This window comes from Carcharhinus amblyrhynchos, chromosome 2 (assembly GCF_965287045.1).
Source record: "Carcharhinus amblyrhynchos chromosome 2, sCarAmb.v2.hapA, whole genome shotgun sequence".
Lineage (NCBI taxonomy): Eukaryota > Metazoa > Chordata > Chondrichthyes > Carcharhiniformes > Carcharhinidae > Carcharhinus > Carcharhinus amblyrhynchos.
This window is the reverse complement of record NC_137325.1, coordinates 8840756-8862429: the sequence shown is the minus strand read 5'-3', so window position 1 is coordinate 8862429 and position 21674 is coordinate 8840756. Positions and strand designations below refer to the sequence as shown.

The 21674-nt window shown below is 42.0% G+C and overlaps 1 protein-coding gene across 4 annotated transcripts in view; it reads left to right on the top strand.

The window, feature by feature from the left end:
- Window positions 1–21674, top strand: part of ulk4 (unc-51 like kinase 4) — a 390892-nt gene that overhangs the window by 156608 nt on the left and 212610 nt on the right. For all 4 annotated transcript variants that reach the window (XM_080201895.1, XM_080201896.1, XM_080201897.1 and 1 more), the window contains exons 24-27: window positions 5325–5446; window positions 10362–10418; window positions 17482–17533; window positions 19909–20003. In XM_080201895.1, coding sequence (XP_080058021.1) covers window positions 5325–5446; window positions 10362–10418; window positions 17482–17533; window positions 19909–20003 — 326 coding nt within the window. The remainder of the gene's footprint in view (window positions 1–5324; window positions 5447–10361; window positions 10419–17481; window positions 17534–19908; window positions 20004–21674) is intronic.

Sequence of the window (21674 nt, the reverse complement as noted above, 5' to 3'; positions counted from 1 at the left end):
ACAAATTTTCCATTGTTTTCATGCTTTTCATCAATCTTTAAAATTACCAATGCAACTTCTTTGTGCAACATTTCCTCCGAGCCAGCTTCTTGATTCTCTCTTACACTCGGAGCATCTGGAACTTACTATTTTTGTCCCTTTCATTCCCCAATGTACTAACTTGATATTTATGTTGCCACATCCTTTAAATACCAGAGTCAAGTCTTGGACACAGCAGGAGCTGTTGGTAAGCTAAGGGTTTGTGTCATGCCAAGTTCTTTAAAAAGAAAACCCAGTGCAAATGTTTGATGCCCCTTTGGGTAATGGCCTATTAGTTTGCATGTGGAGCTTGAATGCTATTCAAAGCACAAGGACAACATTGTCACAAAACAAATCATCAAGGACTATATTCAGCGCATCTGAACAGTTACAAACCCTGTTGTTAAAATTTCAGTTTAAGGTGGATAATCTATTATTTTGATGACTGCACTATCAGGCACATGACTTTAGTTTTATACACAAGTGGCCACAACAATAAGTAACTGCTTACATAGCATTTCAATAAAATAGCTCAGCCAGCTTGACAGAATTTGGATACTGAACCAGGGTTTGAAGAATTCAGAGAGCTGATGAATTTTTTCGTTGAGGAGGCTTGTTTCGAAGGTTGGGATGAGGAGAAGCAAGGTAGAGTAGGTTTTAAAAGATGAATTCCAGAGGGCAGAAGCATACTGAAGGCTTTGCCACCAAAGTGGAAAAATGCATAATAAAAAGAGTTAAAAGAGCTGGGATGTAGCACTGAAGGGTGTTGCAGAGATAGAATAGGGAAGAACAAGGTGGGATCTAGAATTGAGCATGAGGGTTTAGAAATCAATGCACTGGGGAGCCACCATAGTTACATGGCTGGCTAATAGATATTTGGTACTTAGCATGAGACGTGAGTTTGGCAGAATGGTGAGTTTGAGAACTCTGTAGAAGATCCTTGGGTATTGATTAAAAACATTACATGCACTGTAGGCACCTGTTCCTATCCCTTGGTAGCTCACACTTTGAAAATACTGAATGATTGATCACTCGTCTTATCTGAAGTTGTGGTTCAGTGGTCTCTAACCTTTTTAAGTACAAGATCACTTTTAGCATCAAAATGCAGCACAAGGTCGACTCTTAAAAATTCAATGTTGCTAAACCACCCCTCTCACAATGTACCTAAGCACAACACTCAACTATTCTTAATGTGCTTGCGCACTATCTGTGAGTGCTGAAAAGTTTGTGTTGTAGTTTGAGATGGCCAATCTCATACAGTCCATCAGATGAACGTCTGAAATGAGTGCGATACATGGACTTGATGAGTTTCATCTAGGAAAAAGAGGTATGCGAATCTAAAGCAGGCTTTCACCTTGAGTGCACACAGTGTCAGTAAAGGATACTTCTCTCGGTTTGCTAGACGCCATAAGTCCATTTCCCTCGACCTTTCAGCTCTATATCATTTTGCTTGATAATTATTTCCATGTCAAGTTCACTGCATTGTTTGAACACCTGCTGAAATTTTGCTGTCAGTTCTTCAACGTCCACTTGAAAAAACATAATGATGCATCCCGTCCTGTCTAACTCCTGAAATCATCTGTTGAGTTTTTTGTCAATTTGTTGAGTTGGTCATGGAATTTTGGCCAGAATTCTCAGGCTGTTCTTGCTCGCAGGACTCTCCATTTCCACTGGCAGTGCACCCCTGCTTGCGGATTTCCCATCGGTGTGGGGTGATGTCAATGAGAATTCCTATTGACAGCGGCGGGACCAGAGGATCCCGCTGCCAGCAACAACAACACCACCTCCCGCTGATGGGAAACAAGCAACAGGGAGGCCAGAGAATCCCGCCACCAGCAAACAACACACCACCTCCCGCTGGCGGGAAACAAGCAGCGAGGAGACCAGAGAATCCCGCCACCAGCAAACAACACACCACCTCCCGCTGGCGGGAAACAAGCAGCGAGGAGACCAGAGAATCCCGCTGCCAGCAAACAACACACCACCTCCCACCAGCAGGAAACAAGCGGTGAAGAGGCCAGAGAATTTCACCCTCTGTTTGGATGGAACCCTTTCTGTTTGACCAGTTTTTGGATTTTCTCCAGAAAATTTTTAATTTAAGTTATCTTTTGTTGACAGTCACTTGAAGAGCTGTCAGCGAAATAGGCCCTCCAACAGCTCTCCTCATCCTTGGAAATTCTGCAGTTCAACAGGCATCGAGCCCCGAATTAACATATGCAGTTGCAGATGTCCGAACAAGGCATGCAAAGAATTTAATGGGCCCAAATGCATATGTAGATTGGGCATCAGCCATCTTGCTATTAAATTTGTCGCTATTAGATCCGTTTTGCGTCTGAAACATGCTCACAACGCATATCAATTTCTACCCTCTAGTCTGACTGTGGCATAATTATGGAATAGTTTATCAGCAGTCGCAGCATCAGGGAAGATATGATTTGGAAATATTGAGGTGATCAGATTAGCGGAGTTAAGTTTGCAACTCAGCTCACAGTTGAACAGGGCATCAAGGTACCACCCATTGGTTTCAGCCTGCAGGAGGCAGCTGGGAAGATGAATGGAATCTGATAACCAACTTATAACAGTTTTACTGGAGCCGAAGAGGATATGGCTGCAGACTCACTGACAAAATGCTGCGGCGTTACTGTGTAACCTAACAAAACAGTTGGATCTTGCTGATTGAAATGACATCGCAATCAGGAACAGAACAGCTAGCTGTGGGACAAAGTTTGTTTGCATGTCATTGGAACAGCTGAATCGCACAACTGATTGAAATACCAAGGGACTGAAATGCTCGAAGATCACAGAGTCAGAAGCAAAACAGAGTTGAATGTCACAGCTGACTGTTTTTGTTCCCTGACTCTGCAATATCCCAGCATTTCAGTCAGATGCGACACTCAGCTGTTCCAGCATTTCCCGAACAGGGTTGGTTCACACAGCTGCTGTGCTCTTCAACTCTGAGGGACTTGGGTTTTTAACAGTTGATCTGAAAATTTATGACCCAAATTCCAACTGGCATATTCTTGCATGACCTATTTCACACCTCTGCTAGCATGAATGTGTCCATTGACTAAGCAGATTAAGCATCTATCGCTGCATGAACAGTTTTCACACCAGGGGGCTAAGGCAGTGTGTTGACAAATAAAAAGTAACAAATCAATTGCTAAAGTTTTTATTCATTTCACCTAGCAATAGTTATAATAAGTTATGCTACTGATTTAAATTAATGACTTGTTTGCCCCTGGGAATTTGTTATGTAAAATTTATTTTTGGGACAATATTCTTGACTTAACGTTTCAGGTGCACCAGTTATGTGCAACAGAACAAAATGGGACAGAGGCAGTTTCACCCAACTTGTGCTTAATACACATTTCAAGTTGCAGATATGGCGGGATCAGTGAGCCAAACATGAAACACTCTGATTTAAATATTTATAAGTCACAGAAGCAGCATCTGGTCTTGCATCCTCCCTTAGGTTGGTCACAGGCCACATGCACATGCTCTTGATATCAACTGGGAATGTTCAGTTTGGCCTGTGTCTGAAATCATAGAATAAAATCATAGAATCCCTACAGCGCAGAAGGAAGCCATTCGGCCCATCGAGTCTGCACTGACCACAATCCCACCCAGGCCCTATTCCCGTAACTGCACATATTTACCCTGCTAATCCCCTGACACTAGGGTCAATTTAACATGGCCAGTCAACCTAACAGTCTAAGTCTTTTTAAAAGGACCGGCAGCAAATTGGATCATGACTGGTTGAGAAGTTGAGATGCCAAAATGTCAAGAGTTTTTCTCTGCAGTGGCTCTGCAAGGCACCTCTTCGCTTCTAATCAGAACTGAGAATTTGCAAGTACTTCATTCTCCCACCTGTTCAGGAATTGAGTTGTATTTGTGCTGTTTGGAGGGAGAGGAGAAGGAGCAGGAAAGACTGAAAGCTAAGTGCAACGTTACTAAGAAGCTTAAGGATGCTAGTTACATGTGCTATTATCCTATCCAATGTTAGATCCTGCAAACAGAATCCTCGCAGGGCAACAATGCTTATGGCAGCCTTGATTCATCAAGGAGTTGTGTAACAGAACTGTGAAACATACTGCAGATTATGCAGTCCTGATACAGGTATGAAGCTACCAGTGATGCAGGAGAGTGTCTTCACCAATATTTTTACCTCAATCAACATCACAAGAACAGACGAATTTGCTCATTATCTTTTTGCTGTTTATTTGAGCTTGCTATGTGTAAATTGGCTGTTGTGTTTGCCACGTTTCAACAATGACTTCACAAATACTTAATTAGCTGTAAGTTCTTGGGGATGTCCTGAGGAGTTTGAGATTAGACTTCTATTTACTCCTGGTGTTAACACCATTGTGGGTCTTAGTTAGTCCTAGGTGAGGATCAACAATGACAGGTGGAGGTAAGGCTGATGGTAAAGCTTAACTCTTATTAAACATTCTTTTAACAAAATACAGTACAAGGCTTAGCAAAAGGCTTTACATAGAACTATCTTTAGCATACTCGTCATGTGATCTTACATCACTGATGATGTAGGAAGTCTATTTATGGTGACACAGTGGTTAGCACTGCTGCCTCACAGGGCCAGAGACTCCGGTTTGATTCTAACTTGGGTCACTGTCGATGCGGAGTTTGCACATTCTCCCTGTGTCTCCTCTGAGTGCTCCCACAGTCCAAAAGACATACTGGTTAGGTGCATTGGCCATGCTAAATTCTCCCTCAGTGTACCCGAACAGATGCTGGAGTGTGGCGACTAGGGGATTTTCACAATAACTTCATTGAAGTGGTAATATATGCTTACTTGAGACACTAATAAATAAACTTTAGAAACTTCTACGCTCCAACTCCTCCTCTCCCCCCTGCCCCCGGTCCCTCGCAGCTGCAGGACATGGCCTTCTGGACATGGTGAATATGTTGTAACATTCTACATTATTCAATTCCTTTAGATTATTAAAAGGAAAAATCTTACCACTTCCCAATCCTGTCTTTTCCAGTTAGAACATTCTCATTTCACATGATCATTTCTCAAATTCCAATCCCTCCGTCCCCCAAATCATTCTGCTTGCTGTATTCTGTATTTTTAAGTAAAAACAAAAATACTTTTTGAACTGTGATGACCAGTAGTATATGTCATATTCTCAATGAGGACACAAAAAGAATATAAAGTGGCAGGCTTGCTTCAATATTTCAGATCAATATCTGTTGGTTTTACACACTACCACCATGAATTGTTGCAATTTATTGTTAATCATTTTATTCATGGAGTTATCAACTTACAAAAATTACTTACCTAATAGGTGGTGTTCTTTCTGCACTGTGTAACATTTCCGGACGCAAGCATCCATCAACTATTCAAGCAAAACATTTAAAGACATGCCTTCCCATGATGCCTGTAATGCTCCACCTTGTGACAGCTCAGGTAATATAATTTTAGGTACTTACCTGAAGGAGTTAGGTATAGTTGGCGGGATCAGGCTAGTGAGTTGACTAATCAACCATGATCATTATGAATAGTGGAGCAGACTGAAAGGAGTTAGCCATTTGGCCCTGTTCCTGTTTTGCATGTATGACTGAGAAGAGAAAGGGTTTGATTTCTAAAGGTTTCCAGTGCTCAAAACAGAATCGCTTAACTGTTTGTTTGTGTGTGTGTGTGTGTGTGTGTGTGTGTGTGTGTGTGTGTGTGTGTGCCCACACTTCTAGCCAGGAAATTAATGTATAAAAGAAGCAAAAAAGTGGGTGTTTGTTACCAAGTTGTATTGAAATATTGATTTGCCTTGTAGTTGTACTAAGTGTAAGATATTCATGCAAATCTCCAAATGAATCTACCAGAATGTTTTGAGAAAATTAGGATGAAATAACAAAGAAAATTCAGTGTTTTTAACTAAGGAGATAAAACAAATAATCAATTTTTTAAAAAAGCAATGGCTTTTGAGGTCAAATATTAGCTTTGAAAAAAAATAGTCACGATGGTTGTAGATCACCTCAAGCAACATTTTTCATCATACATATGGGTTTTGTTGCAACATAAATGGTGTCGTGATGAGGGGTAGTTATCCAAGTTTAGTACAAAGTGCACAAAAGCTTTCTTGTTTAAAACTCAGAAATCTCCAAGGCAAAAGAATTGGATATGGTTTCAATGTAATGGTTTCTCAAAGCACCTTGAATCAATATTTTCTAACTGCAATATCAACCCTAAGTTGTTTCTGCTTTATTGAAAAAATACCAACACTAACATCAGGAAATGATATGCTTTGGAAAATATTCATGGCAGGTAGGAGGCAATGAGAGAGAAACCTACTGGAGAAAAAATTTAAAGCCAATTCCACTGATTTTCTTTGAACTATTTGACTGAGCATTTCAAAAATTATATGCAGTAGGGGGAGGCGATGGTCTAGTGGCATTATCACTATAGACTATTAATCCAGAAACTCAACTAATGTTCTGGAGACCTGGGTTTGAAATCTGCCAGAACAGATGGTGGAATTTGAATTCAATAAAAAAAAATCTGGAATTAAGAATCGACTGATGACCATGAAACTATTGTTGATTGTCAGAAAAACCCCTCTGGTTCACTGATGTCCATTAGGGAAGGAAATCTGCAGTCCTTACTTGGTCTGGTCTACATGTGACTCCTCAGCATGACTCCTGAATGTCGTTGAGCCTCAACTGCCTTCTGAACAAGAGGAATTGGGATGATCAATAATGCTGGCCAGCCAGCGACGCCCATGTCTCACAAATGAATTAAAAAAAAGTTTATTTCAGACAATGCCAAAACTAATATTCAAAGTAATTATATATAATAAAGCCACATATTCTCATTTCTCAGATCATATGTAATGCAATGGAAAGTGTTAAAATTCCATCAACTTATGTAGTTAATGGTTTCATTGCCACTCCTTTAAGACTCTCCTTAATAAGAACATAAGAAATAGGAGCAGGAGTAGGCCATCTAGCCCCTCGAGCTTGCCCCACCATTCAATAAGATCATGGCTGATCTGAAGTGGCTCAGTTCCACTTTCCCGCTTTCTCCTCATAACCCTTAATCCCCTTGCCTACCAAAAACCTATCTACCCGCGTCTTAAATATATTTAGCGAGGCAGCCTCCACCACTTCAACGGGCAGAGAATTCCAGAGATTCACCACCCTTTGAGTGAAGAAGTTCCTCCTCAACTCCTTAAACCATCTCTTTAATCTTTTGATCATCTGGCCTAATATCTTCTAATGTGGCTCAATGTCAAATATTGTTCACTAATGCGCCTGTCAAGTGCTTTAATGCATCAAAGATGTACACACAGGTTATTGCTGTTCTCCAATGGCGTGGTAGATGGTAAGTCAAAATTAAGGGGAATTTGTCAGGTTAACTAGTGTTGGTGTAAGAGGTGATACCTGAATTGAACCAAGAACATGGAAGGGACAAGATGACAGATTGGTAGGGAAAGGAGGCCTGGGCAAGGAGGTAAAGGGGAGAGAAGTGAAAAAAAGGAATGAAGAGCATGCAAGATACAGGGAGTTGTGGGCATAACTGATCCATCAGCCTGGGCTTGAAGGCAGAGAATGCACATATAAAAACAAATGGGGGAGCCTCCCAGTTGCCTCCCGGCCACCCCTGACCTGTCGAGATTTTACAGGAGGAGGGGAAGCATCAAATGCTTCCCCCGGCCCAGGCCTATTGTAACCTTTAAGTTACATACGTGGAAAATAGAAGCAGGAATAAGCCATTCAGATGAATTCCAAGTCCCAACCCTGTGCCTGAGTTGCCTTGCTTTTAGGACTTAAGAGCAGGAGTGGACCATTCAGCCCTTTGAGCCTGCTCCGCTATTAAATGAGATCATGGCAGACCTGGTTGTGTCTCAACTACACTTTGCCATCTGCCCCCTAAAACCCTTCACTCTCCTGTCTATCGAAAATTTCTTGCACAATGGTTTTTAAATGCACGTGGCTTAATTGGCTGAGAGGCCTGGTGCCCAATTAGACAGGCCTTCAGGAGGTGGGATCTGCCTACCTGCTACAGCAACAAAGACAGGTGGCAACCATGTTACTGATTAGAAAGGCAGCACCTTGAGGTGGAACATGACAGGAAGCAGCCATGGACAAGAAGAATCAAAGCAGCGCTCATGCTAATGCTCATTATACCCTCTTAGACCACAATTTTTAATTCCCACCCAAACTAGATCCTGTGTTCCTTTGAAAGTCTGGCCCCGTTTGTTCCAAAAGGTGTGCAAGGATAGGCCAGTCAGTTTAACCTCAGTCATGAGGAAGCTTTTAAAAATCATAATCTGGGACAAAACTAGCAGTCACTTAAACAAATCTGGGTTAATTAAGGAAAGCCATCTTAGACTTGTTAAAACAAATTGTGTTTAACAAACTAGATTGAGTTTTTTAATTAAGTACAGAGAGGGTAGATGAAAATATTTTGGTCAATGGGATGTAGACGGACTTCCTAAAGGTGTTTATTAAAGTGCCACGTAGCAGTCTTGTCCAGTTAAAAACCAAAGAATAAAAGGGACAGTGGCAGTATGGATATAAAGTTGGTGGACAGGAAACAGACAGTACTGGTGAATGATTGTTTTGCTGACAGGAGAAAATTATATGGTGGATTTCCTCAGTAGTCAGTATTAGAATCATTGCTGTTCTTGATCTGTATTAATGACCTGGGTTTGGGTGTGCAGGGCACAATTTCAAAATTTGCAGAATACACATAACTTTGAAGTAGGTGAACTAAGAAGAGGATTGGATAGCCTTCAAGAGGTTTAAATAGCCTGGTTGAATAGACGGACAAATGGCAGATAAAATTTAGTGCAGAGAAATATGAAGTGAGAATACTTGTTAGGAAGTATAAGGAGAGTGAATTTAAAATAAAGGATCCAACTCCAAAAAAGGTGCAGGAGTGGAGAGCTGGGGTTTTACGTGCATAAAGCATTGAAGGTGTCAAGGCAGGCTGAGAAAGTGGCTAAAGGGGCATACAGGATCCTCGCCCTTAGTAAATAGAGGCGCAGGGTATAAAAACAAAAGAACTAACTGGTTTCAGATTCAGCTGGAGTATTCTGTCTAGTTCTGGGCACCACACTTCAGGGAGGATGTGAAGGCATTAACAAGGATGAAGAAAAATGTTATGAGAAAGATTCCAGGGATGGGGGAACTCAGTTAGTAACTAGGCTGAATAAGCTAGTGGTTGTTCTTTGAGAAGAGAAACATAAGAACATAAGAAATAGGAGCAGGAGTAGGCCAACCAGCCCTTCGAGCCTGCCCTGCCATTCAATAAGATCATGGCTGATCTGTCTTGGCTCAGCTCCACATTCCCGCCCTCTCCCCATAACCCTTAATCCCCTCGCTTATCAAAAACCCATCAACCCGCGTCTTAAAAATATCTAGCGAGGTAGCCTCCACCACTTCAACGGGCAGAGAATTCCAGAGATTCACCACCCTTTGAGTGAAGAAGTTCCTCCTCAACTCCGTTCTAAACCGCCCCCCCTTTATCTTGAGGGTGTGCCCCCTAGTCCTACTATCCTTTCTGAGCGGGAAGAGTCTCTCCACCTCTATCCTATCCATCCCATTCATCATCTTATACGTCTCAACGAGATCTCCCCTCATTCTTCTAAACTCTAACGAGTGCAAGCCGATTGAGGTATCCAAAACACAAATGGCAGGATTTTATGGCCTTGCTCAACCCAAGACTGGAAAATCCCACCTGAGGTCAATGGACATTTCCATTCTCCACCCCTCGCCTGCTCTAATTCCTTGGCGGGAGGGGCAGTGGAATTCCATCGGAGGTGTCTGGACAAAGTGGATGAGGAGAAACTGATCTCCTTGGAGGAAGAATCAAGAACCAGAGGACACTAAGGTGAATGATGAAAGAACCAACAGTGACATGAGGAAATAATTGTTCCACAAGATCTGGAATGTACTTACTACCTGAGAATGTGGTTGGAGGCAGATTCAATCATGGTTTTTAGAAGGAAATTGGATAACTAAACTGGAGAGAAAATAATGGTGACGCTACATGGAAAGGACAGAGTAGTGGGATTTGGTGAATGGCTTTTGCAGGGAGCCAGCACAGAGATGATGGGCTAATAGGCCACCACCTTCTCTGCTATAACTATTCAATGATTCTATTGAATTGTTTGTTAGGTATGAATTCTTGAGAGCAATCTATTCAAAAGTAGCAAGTAAAACTTGCATTTATCAAGCACCTGACGGAGAAAGAAATGTTCATCGTGTAGTAATATGTTTTCTACACTGAGCACAATAAGAGTGTCAGGGATGTGTAAAATTAGGTGATGCTTTTTTTTTAATTAAGTGTTGCTAAGGATGTGCATCATAAATCTATTTTTCAGATTTTTAGACCACAGATTATCACGAAGGAATTTCTTGTCAATTGTGGAGCATTGCTTGTAAGTAAAGAATTACTAGTGACTGTAATTGAAGTTTCAAAGAAGACATGAGCTTATTTTATAAACCATACTACATAACATCCCAGACTATTCACAACCCCCAGTCAAATACAGCAACCAATTTGTGCACTGCTAGGACCCACAAATACCAAATGAGATAAATGGGCCAGAATTTTCTGACCATTCACACCAGTGGGATTTTCCCATCCTGCTGCAGTGAACGGAGATTTCGCTTGTCACCAAATTCTCCATCTTCGCTGCAGTGGAAGCATGGTGTGAACGGGTGGTAAGAATGCCCCCATGGTCAATTCATCTGTTCTTCAGATTAGAAAGAACTCCTGTATTGGCATTGTTAAAGAAATAGGTTAAAGTTATCTCTGCTTTCATAGTGAATTGGCAGAAAAAAAGAAAATTACAGCACAGGAACAGGCCCTTCGGCCCTCCAAGCCTGCACCAACAATGCTGCCCGACTGAACTAAAGCCCCCTAAAGTTCACCTTTTTATGATGGAACTTTATGAATGGACACAGTTCAGCCATAATTGCTGTTCACATTAACTGCTTCTGCATATAGGTTTATAGAATTCTCACTGAATTCTTGATGGATCTGCACAATCTCCATGGTTACATATAATGACACCATTATTGCTGGCCAGAATGGGCGTGATCCATTTGATGGAGCCTGGACTGACTGCTGTGAGTAACTTGGATTGATTTTATGCACACAATTTATGTGTAACTTACCTCTATGCACTGCATTTGATTGAGACATCACCCTGATTTTATTGGGTGAGGTTTCTGTGGTTTTAATCATGATTGCAGTGGAGATTTTTTAAAATAGACTCTGTCGACTGTTTGCTGCAGTGTCTCCTTTTAATTGACTCTGCTCAGTAAATAGTTTGTTAGCTATAAAATGTATTGCTTGCTCTAAGTCCTGCTCTACGTTCTGCCCCACTTATAATTCACTGACGCAGTGTAACTCACTGCTTGGCACAAAAATGAAAATATGATTTCAAACTGCCCAAATGCTTTGTTCAAAATACAGTGCCACCAGAACTTTCAATTTTTTAAATGCTTCCCATGCAGCATTACCCTTGATTTAAATGTACATTGCTGTGTTTCCTCTTTTATTTCCTAGACTGGAATAGTCACTACCAGTTTGGTAGTGAAGTTTCCATTTTCTGGTGCCTCTTGTCATCCAGACATGAAACAAAGCCCGTAATTTTACCGGCACGCCCACCCTGAAATTGGGGCAAGTGAGGCTCGCAGAATCCCATTGGCCTCAGGCACAATCGTATGAGCCTCAAGCGGGTGTGTCGGTAAAATTCTGACCAAAAAGTCTGTTGATCAATGCTAAACTCTACTGAGCTGCTCCCCAAGTGAATATGTTAATATCAGCTGGTGGATTGGGAATTCAGAACTGCACATCTTCATTTGGGAAAGATCAAACTTTTCTTTTCCTGAAAGATGAGGGCCGGAATTTTCCAGCTGTTCGTGCCCCGCCACTGCTGCAAGTGAAGGATGGAGAATATAGCCCTGAGCCAAATCTTTGTTCACTGCAGCAAGATCAGAGAATCCTGCCAGCAAGAACAGCTGGAAAATTCTGACCTAGATCTTAAAAGCAAAATAATTCCCTAACTGCATCAGGGACAGTTTTATTTAAAAACACCCACCTGCCAGGTGGACTTTAACAAGACTTGAGTAATGTCAAGATCTGTTCCTTCTGTAGCTACTTTTTACTTTGACTGGCACATGCATTTAAATTTTATAGAACATAGAACACTACAGCACAAACAGGCCCTTCGGCCCACTAGTTGCGCCGATCACTTGTACACCTACTAAGCCATAGACCTATTTATAACCCCCAATCCCATTAGATCCCATATACTCATCCAGAAGTCTTTTAAAAGACCCCAGCGAGTTCGCCTCCACCACCACCGACGGCAGCCGATTCCATTCACTCACCACCCTCTGAGTGAAAAACTTACCCCTAACATCTCCTCTGTACTTGCTTCCCTGCACCTTAAATCTGTGTCCTCTTGTAGCGACCATTTCAGCCCTGGGAAGTAGCCTCCAAGAATCCACCCTATCAATTCCTCTCAACATCTTATAAACCTCTATCAGGTCGCCTCTCAACCTTCGTCTCTCCAGGGAGAAGAGTCCCAGCTCCCTCAACCTATCTTCATAAGGCATGCCTCCCAATCCAGGCAACATCCTTGTAAATCTCCTCTGCACCCTTTCAATAGCTTCCACGTCCTTCCTATAGTGAGGTGACCAGAACTGCGCACAGTACTCCAAGTGGGGTCTGACAAGGGTCTTATAAAGTTGCAGCATTATCTCCCGACTCCTAAACTCAATCCCTTGATTAATGAAGGCTGGTACACCATACGCCTTCTTGACCACATCCTCCACCTGCGAGGCCGATTTAAGAGTCCTGTGGACCCGGACCCCAAGATCCCTCTGCTCTTCAACACAGCAGAGACTCCTACCCTTGATATTGTATTCCTTCATCCCATTGGTCCTGCCAAAATGGACCACTACACATTTATCTGTGTTGAAGTCCATCTGCCACTTCTCCGCCCAGTCTTGCATCCTATCTATGTCCCGCTGCAACTTCTGACATCCCTCCAGACCATCCACAACACCACCAACCTTCGTATCATCTGCAAACTTGCTAACTCATCCCTCCACTTCCTCATCCAGGTCATTTATGAAAATGACAAACAGCAAGGGTCCTAGAACAGATCCATGGGGCACTCCACTGGTGACCGACCTTCATGCAGAAAAAGACCCATCCACAACCACTCTCTGCCTTCTGCAGGCAAGCCAGTTCTGGATCCATAAGGCCAAAGCCCCTTGGATCCCATGCCCTCTCACCTTCTCAAGAAGTCTTGCGTGGGGGACCTTATCAAACGCCTTGCTAAAGTCCATGTAAACCACGTCTACCACTCTTCCTTTGTCAATGTGCTCAGTCACATTCTCAAAGAACTCAACTAGGCTTGTAAGGCACGATCTGCCCTTGACAAAACCATGTTGACTATTTCTGATCATTCTAAACTTCTCCAAATGCTCATAAATCTTGTCCCTCAGAAGCCTCTCCATCAACTTACCAACCACTGAGGTCAGACTCACCGGTCGGTAATTTCCCAGGCTATCCCGGTTCCCTTTCTTGAAAATAGAAACCACATCCGCAATCCTCCGGAACCTCACCCGTCTCCATCGACAACGCAAAGATCACCGCCAGGGGCTCTGCAATCACTTTCCTCACCTCCCACAGTAACCTGGGGTACATCCTATCCGGTCCCAGCGACTTGTCTATCTTGATAGAGTTTAAAAGTTCTAACACATCCTCTTCCTTAACATCCACATACTCAATCTTTTCAGACTGCCGCAAACCTGTAGTACAACCTCTCAGATCACTTTCCACCGTGAATACTGAGGCAAAGTACTCATTAAGCACCTCTGCCATTTCTTCCGGTTTATGCGAAGGAAAGGGATCTTGCTTCCAAAATGCCCTTCCAGAGTTAAAGCTCCTTTATCTTTAGTTGAGATTTTTTTGTTTGCTGTTTAAATTTTCATTTCATTTTCTTATCTCACCTTTTTAGCAGAGGGAAATTGACCATGCTAAAATTCTCTCTGTGTACTCGAACAGGCACCAGAATGTGGTGACTCGTGGTCTTTCACAGTAACTTCATTGCAGTGTGAATGTAAGCCTATTTGTGACTAATAGATAAACTTTCCTTTACTTTTTAACATGACCTCTCCACGTGGTTAAACTGGAAGTTTTGACCATTGATTTTTTTTTGTCTTTAACTGTCTGGTTTTTGGTTATAAAAAGTGGCTTTAAAAACTACACCAAAATAGAGAATGCACCTATGTTGAATATTAGCGGCCTGGATTTTCTCCAAGAGTAGATTTTGTTTTTAAAAGGAAGACAGAGATGGGACTCCTGGCTGCTCACCTGACTCCAAGAGAACCCTGACCCATTCTGTTATGATGGGGACCATTGTACACGCTGGGTAGGATCCTAGGGAGTGCAATCAAAGGGGAACAAAGGTTGGCTGTGCAGCTATAGGACCAGGTGGACATAAAGGAGCTGATGACCCCTAAAGCTTTATTTTGCAACTTCTAGGTACTTAGCATGAGTTGGAATCTCTAGTATAAGGACTAAAGTTTAACGTTTATTTATTCATATCACAAGTAGGCATATATTAACAATGCAATGCAGTTACTGTGAAAATGCCCTAGTTCCAACTCTGGCGCCTATTCAGGTACACTGAGGGAGAACTTAGCGTGGCCAGTGCACCTGACCAGCACGCATTTCAGACTGTGGGAGGGAACCAGAGCACCTAAAGGAAACCCATGCAGGCACAGGGAGAACGTGCAGACACCGCACAGACAATGGCCCAAGCTGGGAATCGAACCCGGGTCCCTTGTGCTGTGAGGCGGCAGTGCTAAGCACCGTGACACTGATTAAGGGTGTTAGTTGAGAGAAACTAGAGCCTACAGCATGGCCTGCAGTGGACACAAGCCCAGTATTGTTATATACTTTGGCTTTCCTCTTGTCTACCTGTGAGACACCTGAAGGGGGAGAACATCTCAGAAAGCTGATAGTTGGACTTTGCAGTCTAAAGGATTTGCAGGGGTCTGGAGAATCCCAAAGATCTCAAAATTGTCTACAGCTGAGTGAATACAACTCCTCCCCTCCCTGCACTCAATACCAGTGTTGTGCTTAAATGCAAGAAACAGGCTTTCAGTTGCACCCCTGTTTTCAATCTCCATCCAAGACTGCTTCAGAAAGGTGTCCAGGCTACATTAATGGAGCTGGAAGGCTGTCGTCAGCAGCCCACCTGTTAATGCTAATATCAGCACAACATTAATTTTCTTCAGCAATCGGACAAGACATTTGACTCATTAGTCAGACTTTGATTGACTAATGCATCAATCAGATCATAGAAGTGAGGTCTGCAAAGGAGAACACTTTTGTCCCTTTGGAAAGGAGACAGCAGCGCTGTTCTAACCTTTCTAAAATGTTGGCCCTATTTGATGTTACATGCAAAGCCATCAAGGTTTCTAACTACAGCCCTATTGCAAGTTGGCAGGCCTTCATTCTACCAAGCAACAGCCAAGCTGCCTTCATTTTGTACTGCTTTACTGTGCCTGGAACTCTGCTGTTGAGGCTCGATTTCTCACCAGATATTACCCCTTCATCCTTTATCAGCATCCCCAATTACGTACGTATGTAAACTGAGTGTGAGCTGGAATGTGAAGCTCTTGACAGATACTTGTATATATGCCTCCCTGTTCCTATCCATTAGAAGGCACATGGCATGGGATAATGTGTGTTGAAACCTAGCACACAATAGCATGGCCAGAAGTACAGTGTTGTTGTTGGGCACAAGTGCAGGATATTGCTCACTATTCAAGCTTAAGGAGCAAGAAAAAGAACATAAGAACATAAGAAATAGGAGCAGGAGTAGGCCATCTGGCCCTTCGAGCCTGCCCCGCCATTCAATAAGATCATGGCTGATCTGAAGCGGATCAGTTCCACTTTCCCGCTTTCTCCCCATAACCTTTAATTCCCCTGTCTATCAGAAGTTGAAGAGATTACTTGTACGTTATTGGAATGACATGAAGCCATCAAATTCTATATCACCACAGATTCATAGTGGTTAACTGTGCTATCCCCCAAAATTCTCTTAATGATTTTTACAGCCTTCTGTAAAAACAGATGCTTTCAGCATTTGCATTTGTCATGAGATGTACTAACTAATCAAACTACACTCTATCTTGCGTGAAGAAATTACTACATTTGCAAGTACCCAAGTTGCCCTTGAGAATTTGGTGCCAAATACTACAACAGTTGTGTGAGGCAAAGGAAGTCTTTGCCCAGCTGCCACCAAATTTCAGCTAAAACTTTATGGACGTGGTAATCAGGGAATGCAAGATATATAGGATGGGAGTCACTGCCTTCTATGTTACATTGCTGATGTGACATCATGTTATGGAATCAGTGCATGATGTGTGCATAGTAAATGCATTCATTTTCTTTCAGCCATGTTTTGCAATTCTTTCTTAGTTCGGAGAACCTCTTTCTCATTTTCTCCCATAATCCATGGACAAGACATGCTCCATTCACACCCTGGCCACCCACTACCATGTTTGCTTCCTGGTAACTAAATTTGAAGGATTCTCCTTGATCCCAAGAAATGACACCTTTCTCACAAACCACAATATAGTTCTGGCATGTTGTCATGGATGAATATCCATTGGTTTGAATTCAGTTGGCCACAACAGCCTGCAGGAGCAGTAGTTAACTGAAGTCCCACAGAGCTGCTGTACCTGATCGAATTGCCTCCACTTGCTGTTTTGGCATTTCCTGCCAATCATGACGAATCCAGCAAAGTCTCTGACCCACTGTAGCAATACAGGGTTGCACGCAGACCCCACTACTTATTTTTTCTATGGCCAGGGCATTGGCCTCATCATAACAGCCTGGAAATTCTGCTCCAGTTCTTCTAGTCAGAAAACTTGCAAGAAAAAAAACAAAACTGTTACTTCCCCTCTGAGATTTTCATTATTTACCTAAACTTTTCAAATTCTGTTAGTACTCCTGATTTCAATTTTTTCTCCTTAAGGCTTTGTATAATCAAGCCAGAAAAATAGCCTAGATTATGGATTTATTTTCAAAGTTTCAACTAACAGAGCTGTTCAGGATTAACTTTGGAACAGCTATACACCCTAGTTTGTGGTAAGTCGATTTGTTTCTCTTCTAAGTTTGCCAGTTAATGTTCACATCGGAATTCCATTCCATGTTAACATGGAATGCCAGTAGATTTCAAGGAGGAAGTTATCTTCTCTGTCAAGTGTCTTATGTCCTGAAGGCAGTGACAAGACAGTCTGGAATATTTAAGGTCAAAGTTTGGGAAATAAATCATTTATATCTTTTTCGCCAAATCTTATTCAGTTAAATTATAAACATTTCAGTATTTACTGCAAAAAATAATAAGGATTAGACATTTCAAAATATCTCTTCATAAGCTTTGTGCGTTGGTTTGTTTTCAGACTCATGTTAAATCCATCGATTCTGGAGAAACAAATATTGAAAGTGCAATAGGTAAGCACGTTATTTTGGTTTAAGAAAAAATGTGATTCCTGTTTTTCCTCATACGTTCAATTTCTTCATGTAAGCAGGATGTCTATCTGTTAGCATGATAAGAGGGAGAAAGATGAAAATGTTCTGAAATTAATTGTGTCTGAACGTTTAGTATCTTTGCTGTCTAGAATACTTGGTGGGCGGGAATTTCCTCCTGCTCCGTGATGTTTTTTGCTGTAGTGGGAGGCGGCAAGCTGTTCTCTGGCGGTGCTTTCTTATGGTCCTGCCATTGTCAATAGGGTTTCTCCTTGAACATACCATTCCCCATGGGGAAATGCACGGCAGGGGTGTGCCATTGGCATGATCATAAGATACTACTGGTGTAAACAGCGCAAGATTTTGGCTATAGTTTTACAACCAAAGCGCTTTGGCTCAAATGACAGAAATAAACGTCTTGTTTATTGGTGATTATGTTTCTGGATCATATCATTGGTTGTAAAGCACTTTGGAACGTCCTGAGATCACGAAAGGGCCCGTGTAATTGTAATTTTAATTCCACCCTTTGTGATGTCCAGTTCTGGACACTGCACTTTAGAAAGGATGTGCAAGTTTTAGAAAGGGTGCAGAAACGGTTTACAAGAATTGTTCCAGAGATAGTTTGGGAATTCTGGGGCTGTTCTTTAGAAAAAAGTTCAAGAGAAGATTGGATACAGATGTTCAAAATCACATAGGGTCTGGACAGAAAGGAAAGAGACAAACAGTTCCCGCTGGCAGAGAGTAGAGAACCACCAAACATCAATTTAAAGTGATTTGCAAAAGAACCAACTGCCACATGAGAAAAATCTTTTATTTGTAGCAAGTGGGTAAGACCTGAAATTAAAGTTTTTTTTAAAGTTTATTTATTAGTGTCACAAGTAGACTTACATTCACACTGCAAAGAAGTTACTGTGAAAATCCCCTGGTTGCCACAGTCCGGCACCTGTTTGGGTACACTGAGGGAGAATTTATCATAACCAATTCACCCAACCAGCACATTTTTGGACTGTAGGAGGAAACCGGAGCACCTGGAGGAAACCCATACAGACACGGAGAGAACGTGCAAACTCCACAAAGACAGTGACCCAAGCCAGGAATCGAACCCGAGTCCCTGATGCTGTGAGGCAGTGGTGCTAACCACTGTGCCACCCTGCCTGAGAGGGAGGTGAAAACAGTTTACATACTGAGTTTCAGAAGGAAATTGAATTGCCCTTGTATCTAGCTGGCATAGGCACAGTGTGTCCAATAGCTTCCTTCTGTGCAATAACCATTCTGTGATTCTACAAGGCAGGTTGGCAATCAGTTGTTAATCCTAACAATTCATCATTCTGTTCAACTGATAGGGAAACCCATGGGCATAACCCATAGAATTCCTCAGCACTCCAAGGAAAAATTTATATTTAATCAAACTCTATGGCATGAAAATGTAGGTCCTGTGGCAAGTCATCAGCCAGAGCTGAGGTACATTTAGCTTAATATAATAAACATTTTAAAAGGCCCCATAGACCTGCTGGGTCACAAGGTATATAATTTGGGACTTAATTTTTCAGTACTCTCTGCATGCTACTGGGCTCTCTTTCTGTCTGGGTCAAGTCACAAGCCCAGCACCAGCTTCTTGGGGTGGCCTTGCGGTTGGATGGCCTACAGACCCGGTGGCAGGAAGTAGAGTTGGGAATGCCACTTACTGCATATTTACATTTGCTTTGCTCCACACAACCCCCTTTCCAGAGGAAGTCCTGGAAAATTTGGAATAATGTAACTAGGACTAAAAACTGGCATAATAGGCCACTGTTAACATTTTGCTGACTTTTGTCATTCATGTCTTTGTTATCACGAGACCTGACTATTCCAACACATTTGGCTGATCTCCCACATTCTACCTTCTGTAAACTTGAGGTCATCCAAAACTCTGCTACTTATGTTTCAGATTGCACCAGTCCTGTTTCCCGAGTACCCCTCTGCTCACTTTGACCATGTGGCCTCAAAAAAAAGTCAGAAAATTTGTCATGGGCTCAGCAATACTTATCTGGATATTGACAATGTTTATTCACTTATCAAATACCTGGTACCTTCACGACAATCACCTCGAACGCAGAAGCCAACCAGGCTTCAAAAAAAATCCTTATTGACCAGTCTAGTTTAAATAGCAAAGATCAACACAGACCACACATTGACTGGAACCTTCTGCTTAGCTGCATGCTGAATTTAACCATGTGATATGTCACAATATGTATACTTGGAGAGTAAAACTAGACAGAATAATAAAACTGTCATGGTAATCAGGTATGTAAGAAATATATTTAGCACTTTTCAGAAAGTACACGTTTTAAATGCTATTTTTCTTTTAAAATCAACTTTAGGTCAAACTGGTTCAGAAGAACTGATCAGAATAGTTTTCTCAGCATGGGAGGCCATTACTCAACATCCAGTGCTACTGACTAACCATCATTCTACAGTAAGTAAGATGTATAAGCACGCAAGCATCTATGTTTGTGTGCAAAAATCTGTGATTCTCGAAGTACAGATTGTTAATTTAATAAAGCAGCTGTGTGGTAAAAGATACAGTCACCCCAGACATTGTTCACTTTCACGTTGTGGAAATGTGGCAGATGTACACTAATGGAATACACAAACACATAAGATAGCAATTAGAAACAGGAACTGGCAAAATTCCTTCCCACTAGTCAATTGTAGGACCTTTTCTCCCATCCTCGCTAAGACCAACTACCTCAGCACAACAGAGGGATCAAACATGGAACTTCTTTTGGCCTGGATGACTCAACTACTGCCCTAATCAGCTGCATCCTGGGACGAACAACAGTTCTTCACAGCTAATTAGTCAATTAAAAAGTGTTGCTGCAACCAAGTTATCGGCTTTCTGTAACAAAACTGAATGCTAGTTGGAACCTCTTTCACATGAAAGCCACACATGATTCAATTACTTGGACTTTTAGACAACTTTTAGAGTATTGCTGGTGTCGCTCATTGGAGAGAGAGCCCAAGAGAGTTTGGACAGTTTTCCAAAAACTACCATTAGATAAAGAACATTTTTTGCTTTTTTTCAGCCTTGCTTTCAATTTAGGGAAATATTTTTATGTAAACAGTTGTTTAATTGGTGAGATAATTAGTGAGCCTAATCATGTAGAAAAATTCTGTAACGACTCAACAAAAGATGGCATTTCAGCACCTGAACTGATTTAGCAATACTTATGATTAAGTTTAGCATCCTTATATTTTCCCTTCTTTGTTTTAATGAGGCAATTTTTATATTAGTGCACTTGTGTTAGCACTTTTTGTATTTGCCTTCCTTCATTTATCTCCATCACTAAACCTCATCCCCTTCAATTCATCTTAACCATGTTGCCAGCACAGGTTATATAAAAATGCTGACAAATATGTAGCAGAGGGGGAACAAAATGACGTTAAATTTAACCCTCAAAGTTAAGAACATAAGAACATAAGAAATAGGAGCAGGAGTAGGCCATCTAGCCCTTCGAGCCTGCCCCGCCATTCAATAAGATCATGGCTGATCTGTTGTGGCTCAGTTCCACTTTCCCGCCCTCTCCCCATAACCCTTAATCCCCTCTCTTATCAAGAACCCATCAACCCGCTTCTTAAAAATATTTAGCGAGGCAGCCTCCACCACTTCAACGGGCAGAGAATTCCAGAGATTCACCACCCTTTGAGTGAAGAAGTTCCTCCTCAACTCCGTTCTAAACCGCCTCCCCTTTATCTTGAGGCTGTGCCCCCTAGTCCTACTGTCTTTTTTGAGCGGGAAGAGTCTCTCCACCTCTATCCTATCCATCCCATTCATCATCTTATACGTCTCAATGAGATCTCCCCTCATTCTTCTAAACTCTAACGAGTACAAGCCTAGTTTATTCAGCCTCTCCTCATAGCTCAATCCCCCCAACTCCAGTATCAGCCTAGTAAACCTCCTCTGCACTCCCTCCAGGGCCAAAATATCCTTGCGCAGGTGCGGTGCCCAAAACTTCACACAGTACTCCAGCTGCGGCCTCACCAATGCCCTATACAGCTGCAGCAAGACCTCCCTACTTTTATATTCAATCCCCCTCGCTATGAAGTTGAATAGATTGAAATTGTGAAACTCCATTCGAAGTGCACA